Genomic DNA, 8,686 nt, shown 5'->3' on the forward strand with positions numbered 1-8,686 from the left:
CATCATGGTGATTAGATTTCAAAGCATGCAGTTTGAGGGCATACATTCAGGCCATAGCTACCCCTAGATGAGGGAAACCCCAGTTTTAGCTTGACACTTTACCCAAGAGTCACTTCTCTTGACACTTTATCCAAACTATGTTAAAATTACATTAATCTAGGAAATCTTTCCAGTAAGAAATCTGAGGGAAAACTTGTAAACTAATACACTTTTTAGTATTAGTGTTAAAGTGTTAAAAGCTTTAACTGGTGCTTAGTAGGGCACCATTTATTGACTACACTGTGGTACCAGGTATTTCATGTCACCTCACCTTCACAGTAGCCCACCTTTCCAGAACCTGGGCTCATGGGAGGAACGTGTCCAACATAACATGGCTGAAAGCAGAAGATCCAGAGTCATTTGCCCCTCAGCAGGGGGGGAAAAATCTCACAAAAGGAGGGAGGCAAATGGCTAATAAATGAAATCTTCAAGGGGCGATTTGAAAACAGTGCAAACAAAATTCATATTTTGATTTTTTTTAAAAAAAAGCTGTAATTCACACATTAGAGGAAAATCAGAATTACCTGTTGCTGTTCTAAAGTTCACAGAGGTAAATGTGAAAGTATCCTTTGGGCTTGCTAAAATCCAGACAAGTTTGCTTCAGGGACTGTTTCCTTTCCACACCTTACACGCGCAGATTAGGATTAGTGAGGTTGGTGAGATTCTTAGCCAGTTAAGGGCACTTGTCTCAAAGCCTACATTTGATCCCTGGGACCCATATAGTGTAAAGAAAGAAAGGACTCCTATTAAGTTGTCCTGAGCTGCCCACACGCCAGTCATGGCTTCTAATTCTAATCGTTCATACATACATACACACAATAGAACAATCGTAAAAATAGAGATGTGACTCCAAAGGACTAACAAAACCCTCCTTCCTCGACACTACTTCCCCCCCCCCACCACCTTCTATTTTTAAATTGGAGCCCTTGGCCTGGGGCTCCCACAATCCACTAATTCAGGGACCTGAAACACTGATGCTGTCACGATACTCATTTCTAAATACCACCCTTGTTTCCTAGACTTCCAGTTAGCTCATCAAAGCCTGGGTGCACTGAGGCCTTTAAAGACCGGATGGCACCAGGATGCATTGTGAAGTGGCAGGAGCGTCACAGGTCACATGGATCGCAGGATCTGAGCGTGGGCTGGGTGTCCACAGTGGCCCCCTGAAGGTCCACTGACCTTCGTGTAGACTCTGGGCCAGCCGAGAAGGGAGCATGGCCGATTTCCATCTCTTCTCCCCACAGCCCTATGGGGAGCTAGCTGAAGAGCAAGAGTTCACGACCCAGCTGAGCTGGCCTGAGCTGTCTCTGAATCCCTGGGCCCAGACTCCCAGCGCAGAGATCGAGACCGAGGCGTCCTGGGTGCACCCGAAGTGTTCGCCCACCGGGCGGTCCCGCCGGCGTGGGTATATCGCCTCGACCCGAGAAAGCCACAGCCTGACACATGTGGCCCGGAGGCCCTCGGACCGAGCTAGGAAGCACAGGTCCAGCAGCCTCCGCCTGGAAGAGGCCTGCAGGGAGGCACCGACCAAGTCCAGCAGAACCTGGCAGAAGCAGCAGCAGCATCCACCGGATCAGTCCAGCCCGCGATACTCTACAGTCCGGGGAGATTCATCCCCGCAGTACCCGGGGAAAGCTTTCAGCCCGGCGAGTGCTGGGACTTTGCTTGTAGAAAAGACACACACTGGAGACCGGTGGGCAGTGCCGGTGTGCAGACGTCTCTGGTCCCCATCCTCGGTTCTCACAGACAAGTCCTCTGTGCACTCCCAAGAGTTCTGGAAGCAATTCACATGTGTGTGCACCCAGAATAGGAGTGACCGTGACCAGACTGAGTCCTTAAACAAGTACAACCGGCCCTTTGCCTCCTGCAAAGAGAAGAGTAGCCATCGCGCTCAAGTCCTCAAGAGCAAGCTGGACGAGGCGGTGATATCTTTCAGGGACCAGAAGATCCTGGCCCTGGTGCTGAACAGGCTCAAGAAGGCCCAGAGGATGCGAGAGCTGCAGCAACAGGCTGCAGTTGCCTGGGAAGAGCTGAAGCGCTCAGACCAGAAAGTTCACCTGACCCTGGAGAGAGAACGCAGGCTGCTGCTGCTGCAGAGCCAGGAGCAGTGGCAAGGACAGAGGGGACAGCACAAGCTTCAGAGGGGCCATAGCCATGAGCAGCCTCACCAGAGCCACAAACAGCAGGGATCGCGGCGAGACTGCCAGGCAAAAAGCGCGGTTCAGTCAGAGAACGAGAGTGGGAGAACTGTGCAAGCTGACAACCCAGAGACCCGAGGCCTGGACAAGATGGACAAGGTGCAAGCTCAGGCCGAGCAACTCAAACAGTGTCAAGCACAGAGTCTGCGGGAACAGGAGAGGGTGCTGCAGAGTGTGCGGGACCTGAACAGGCTGCAGCTGCAGAAGAGGCTGGAGGTGGCGGGTCACAAGAGGGAACAGCATGTGGTGGAGAACCCGAAGAAGGTCCAGGAGAGCAACTTGAGCACGGTTGTCAACTTCCAGGCCCGCAAGGTTCTCATGGATTGCCAAGCCAAGGCGGAGAAACTCCTCAGGAAACTGTCGCTGGAGCAGAGTTCCCAGAGCTCCCAGGACATCCAAGAGGGTCTGGTTAAGGAGCGGCACAGAGAGCAGCAGCGGAAGGCCCAGACTGAGGCAGAGCAGTTCCAGAGAGTGAGATGGCGTGCGGAGGAGGCAGAGGAGCTGCTCCAAATGAGCAAGCGCGTGCTGGCAGAGCTGGCAGAACAGAAGAGCAGGCAGGCCAGGAGTCATGCGCACAAGACCACCAAGGACAGGGCGCAGCACCTGCAGGAGCTGAACATCCTGCGGGAGAGGAACCATCATATCTTGAAGCTGAAAGCAGAGAAGGAGGAGAAGTGTCACATTGAGGGCATCAAGGAAGCCATCAAAAAGAAGGAACAAAGGTTAGAGCAGATGACCTCAGGGAAAGATCCCATTTTCCAGGAGTATCAGAAGGTTCGTCCAGCCTCCAAGATAAACCGCTGCTTTGACCAGGTGGCAGCAGAGACCCAGCTGCCCTTGCACCAGCAGGGTGGAGTCTACTGAGAACCCAGGAGGAAGAAGGCACAGCCTGGCAGCCAGACAAAGACATCATCATGCAATTCCGCTTTATAATCCGATTTTAATCGAGCATTGATTTTTTAAAAAGTATATAAAATAGCTGCATTTTCCTCCCATGAATTAGTTCATCGATTCTCTTGGGTGTAGATGGTGTAGATGGGGTTGGGGAGGGAGACTGGAGAGTGGGGAAAGTGCGAAATCTGCGTGGGTTTTGGGGTGCAATGCCTCTCAAGGAATCTAGACGCACACATCAGGCAGGAGTTAGAGGAGCCAGAGAAGAACGTCCAGTTGGGAATAGGGTTTTATGATGTGACTTGTTCTACTTAACAACCCAAGAAAGGAGAAATACAGAGTTTGAAGCTGGAGGAGTCTCCCAGGGGAAGAAGCAAAGGTGGGCTGGGAGAATCTCTAAGCAACGAGAATCGAGACATTGGTATAGTGTAATCATTTCTCCAGTCCTGGCATCTAGGAGCTCAGTGAAGCCCAGTTGGCACATACCTATAATATCAGCACTACTGGCTATACTATAGGCCAGCCTGGGCTATATAATGAGTTCCAGGACCAACCTGGGCTACACAAGTCTTATCTTGAAGAGAAATAAACACTAGTTTATATTTGGCCGTTCTTGGGATGTGTTGCTCCTATCTGGTCGTATAAATCCAGATTCTATTGGCATTTTCCTCTTCCTTCCTATTTCCCTTCTGTTTCTACTGAAGGAGCCACAAGATGTCATTCTGTCTACCCACATTGTGTCTAATTAGTTTAACGAGGCTCTGAATGAGCGACTAAGTATGACTCAGTAAAATGACTTTTTAAAGCTAAGAATCAAGCAGCCATAAAAATCGTCCCACCCTATCAGTTTTTATTGAAAAAAAACCTTTTTAAAAAAAACTTGATATAGGTTTTAAAAAGTTATTATTATTATTATTGTATGTATGTGGGGGGGGAAGGCACCGGCTACAGTGTCCAAGTGAAGGTCAGAGGACAACTTATGTGGGTTCCTCAGATTTGGCTCAGGTTGTCAGGCTTACGTCATGGAGGAGCAAGCACCTTCTCGGACTGTGCCATCTCACCAGTCCTATGGTGAAATCTGCATGAATGGCAGAAGGGAAAAGACAGTGTCGTTAGAGGAGTTATGTCATATTAACTCTGAAATAGCATCAGACAAAACCAGGCCGGGATTCTGCACAGAGGTCAGTGTGGCATCTTCTCTGTCTATACCATGGGAATCCCCATCCTCTTCCCTTCCTGCCTTAGGTCCCTTCTACCTGCTGTTCTGACCCACTACAGCACCTCATTCCTTCACTCAAATATGCTCATGGAGACCCCTGCTCAGAAATGCAAGCACTCACAGATCAGCATTCAATTCCAAAAATTATTCTCTTCATGTTCAAGTTAACCCCATGTTGTAGCCATGGCAGCATGCTATCTGGTATTCTGGGGTCACACTTATGTTTCAGACCAACGTTGACATGAGTCTGGAGTTTCCTGTCAGTCTTAGTTTCCTTGTCTAAAATTACTTGAGGCAAGCCTTACAGTGTAAAAGATAATTAGGTGAAATCATTCATGCAAGGTGTTTGGCAAAGTAACCCAGAATCTAATACTCTTATAATATAATACAGTCTCTCTTATTATCAATATTGACACATGCCCTTGTCACCCCTTGCCCCACAGCTTGATGCCTTCTTACCAGCTGCCTCCTCCCACCATATCTAATACTGGTCCTTCCTGAGCACAGTAGCCACCCATCCATCTTGCTACACAGGGGAGGGGGGCAAGGAGGTCCTCTTGCTTCTCCCAGTCTTCAGCACTATCTGTTAAGAGTATAGCTGAGGCCCAAGGCTTGCATTCCCACCCTTTTCAGTTGACAATGGCTAAGTGAGAAAGTAGACTGCTCCTCAGTATGAGGCAGTGATATGATTTATTTCCTGGGCTAATATCAGAGAAAGTTGATACAAAGGACATTTTAAATAAGGCCCAACTAGTTTTTGTTTGTTTTCCGATTTATTATATATATATGTATGTATATGTATGTATGCTGTCTTAATACACAGCAAAAGAGGGCATCAGATCCCATTATAGATGGTTGTGAGCCACCATGTAGTTGCTGGGAATTGAACTTAGGACCTCTAGAAGAGCAGCTGGTGATCTTAACTGTGGAGCCATCTCTCCAGTCCCCCAACTAGTCTCTTAACTGGATAAACTATCTAGGTTTTCATTGAAAGTCACTCTACCAAGAACCAAGAATATCTCAAACCGAAGGAGAAAGAGTCCATTTACTCCAAAAGCAATGTTGGAGTTATCTAACACCCATTTATAAGCAGCTTTAACAATACTAACAGAAAGCTTCAACAAGTGATTTCAGGCACACTTAAAATAGGCAAGAAGGTCTGTGCTGCAAAGTCATAAGAAGTAAAAGGAAGAACCAAATGGAAAAAATAGAAGTGGAAAATGAACCATACAAACTGAAAGCTCAATGCAGGAAGGCTCTTCCTGTGCAAGCCTGGAGACATGACCTGGAACCTTAGAACCCACATGGTAGAAGAGGACAGCTTGCATAGACATCAAAAGATCAATGAGATGGAGTCGATACCAGAACAAAAGGAATGGAGAGAGAAAACTTGTTGTTATTCTGAGACAGAATAACAACAGCAAAGGACAAGAAGAAGAAGAGAAGGAGAAGGAGGAAGAGGAGGAGGAAGAGGAGGAGGATAGGGGAAAAGGATAGAGGAAGAGGAAAAGAAGAAAGGAGAAAGAAGAGAAGAAGACAGGGGGAGGGGGAGAAAGGAGGAAGAAGAGGAGAAGAGCAACTCTGGGAATACGAGAAATTATATTTTTAAAAATGATCAGAGCCTCCAAATATTTCAAATTTAGTGAAGAAGTGGGAGATAGAGACAGGAAGGCTTCAAGGCTTACCATTTTGACAGTATAGCTAAGTCAGTGAATTCCAGGTTCAGTGAGATACCTGTTCTAACACATATAGAAGTGAAGAGTAATCTAAGAAGTACTTAACATTAACTTCTGCTCTTCACATATGTACACATACAAACACATATACATGCATACAGCATATACATACCTGCAAGAAACCCCCAAGATCCAAGTTCTTGTCTAAATGAAACATACCTCACTGGGAAAACCACACCCAGACTCTGGGTGAAAGAATGGAAATCAATACACCAAACAACGGGAGCCAAGAGCAAGCAAAAATATCCACACTTAGTATTTAATAGGGCAGAGTTGAAGCCAAAATTAGAAGAGATTTTTTTTAAAAGTTACTAATTTAAACAAGTTACTAATTTAAACAATCCATCAGAAAGATATAACAATTGTAAAGATATATGAACCAAATATTGAAGCATCAATTTATAAAAAACACATTTCTCATAAAGAATCAAAAATATCTAGACAGAATCATTGTAGATAATTCCAATACCCTGTTCTTATCAACAGAGAAGACACCCAGATGAAAAGACATCTCAGGAACTGCATAGATCCACTGGGCAAGAGACAACCACAGACCATTTCCCACACAATACCCTCAGCAGTCATGGAACTAACTCGAATATAGTACTTTAGGTCATAAGACAAGACATATTAGATATAAAAATGTAAATGACTTTTCAGTCTTTTTATCTCATAATGGAATATATGTGGCAACCAATAGCAATAGGAACTTATAGATACTCCGTGAACAAATGGGGAGTGAGCAGTGTGCTCTTGAATAATCAGCAGATCACTGAAGGAAATTTTAAATTACTGGAGTCAAATAAAAGCACAACGTTGAGATGGAAAAAAGAAGTTCTAAGAGGAAATTTTTAACTCTAATTACATTAAAAATCAAAGAACTCTTAAATAGGTAATGATATATACCTTGAAGTCTTAGATTAATAAGAACAAGCTGCCAACCCCAAATCATCAGGAGAAAGAAATGATACAGATCATGGTAAAAATTAACAAAATGGAAACCAAAAGAATAAAAAACGGCTGAGATGAAAGGGCTGGCTTGTTAATAAACAAAATCAACAAACCCTTAGCCAAACTAGCCACAGGAGAGAAAGGACCCAAATTAATAAAATTTGGGGTGAAAGGGGCACACAAATATTCTATAGTGAATAGTATGTAAAACAATATGCATAAAAAACTCAAAAAATGAGGAAGAACAATGCTGAACTATCATATCTGATCTCAAATTTTACCTCAGAGCCATAGTAACAAAAACTGTTACTGGCACAAAAACAGACAGACAGACAGACCGACAGACCAATGGAATAGAAGATCCAGAAGTAAACATACAAGCATAGTCACCTGCCTTTTAACAAATGTGCCTAAAATGTAGAGAAAATACCTTTACAACAAATGACACGGGGTTGGGGGTGAGTACTGGATGTCCACATGTATTACAATGAAACTAGATCCCACCTTTCACCCTGCACAGAAATCATTTCAAAATGGATCAAAGGTCTTCATGGGAGTCTCCAAACTTTGAAACTTGTAGAGAAAACATAAGTGATAGACTTCAAGACACACATGTAGGCACGGACTTCTGTAAAGGACTCCAGTAGCTGAGGAAATAACGGTAACAGACAAATGGCCAGGAAATGAAAAAGAAAGGCTCACTATCCTTAGCCATCAGGAAAACAAAAATTAAATCAACACTAGGGTTTAGTCTCATCCCAGGTTGCTGGGAGCCTCCAGGCCTGGAGAGGGTAGTGACAGGGGCACAGAGTAGGGCTCTGGTGATGGCTTTAAAGTCTGAGGGTCTCAGGGCTTTCTGGCTCTCTGACCTGTACTGAAATGCTGATGATAACTTCTAAAAAGTCCTAAAAACGTCTTGCTCCTTCTGAGGGTAAAAGACTGCTGGCTTAGGTGATTAACACCTGTAGCCTAACAGCAGAGGATTAGGCAGTGTGGCCTTTGTTCTATTTCAGCAAGAACTGCTGGGCTCTAACTTTCACCCTGTTAGTCGAAAGTCACAGGAAGAAAAGACAGTTAGAGATGTGGTTATAGTGTTTATTACTAAGTTGTTAAAAGTTTCCTATGAAAGCTTTCTAAGGGGGAAAGTGGAAAGATCCTAAGCGGGGAAAGGGAAAAATTCTACTCTATCTGGGGAAAGGAAAAAATTCTATTCTATCTGCCTCTTATCTCTTTGTCCTCAGTTCTTATACATCTTTCAGAATACATGATCACATCACAAGTTCACACCAAAAATCAAATCATTAATTGAAGTAGAAGTTTACAACAGAGAATGTTTACATGTATATCCACTAGGAGTAATTATCTGGCTAAATATCCATCACCTGTCTAGCTCCACAGGTTCACTGAAGGTTTAAAACTAAGTTATTAGTGAAGTTTTGTATAGATAAATCCAGGCAATATTGTATCTTCTGTCCTAGCACCTATAATGAATCATTAGTTCCCTTTTAATGACCTTTGGTTAATTGCTTTACAACCTCTTGGAACAGGCTCTGAGTAGGGGAAAGTCTGGTTACTATCTAAGAGCAATAATGATGCATGGTGACACTTGGGAGACTGGCAGAGTTCTCATCGCAGTTTTGACTATCAGAAAA

At 44.5% G+C, this 8,686-nt stretch overlaps 1 protein-coding gene across 1 annotated transcript; it reads left to right on the forward strand.

The window, feature by feature from the left end:
• The first annotated feature begins 1,200 nt into the window (after window positions 1–1,200).
• Window positions 1,201–3,232, forward strand: Ccdc185 (coiled-coil domain containing 185). Its single transcript, XM_028781808.1, has one exon. It carries the CDS (start codon window positions 1,254–1,256, stop codon window positions 3,099–3,101), a length of 1,848 nt encoding a protein of 615 aa, XP_028637641.1. The 5' UTR covers window positions 1,201–1,253; the 3' UTR covers window positions 3,102–3,232.
• Window positions 3,233–8,686: the final 5,454 nt, after the last annotated feature.

This window comes from Grammomys surdaster, unplaced genomic scaffold (genome assembly GCF_004785775.1).
Source record: "Grammomys surdaster isolate TR1022 unplaced genomic scaffold, NIH_TR_1.0 554, whole genome shotgun sequence".
NCBI classification, from domain to species: domain Eukaryota; kingdom Metazoa; phylum Chordata; class Mammalia; order Rodentia; family Muridae; genus Grammomys; species Grammomys surdaster.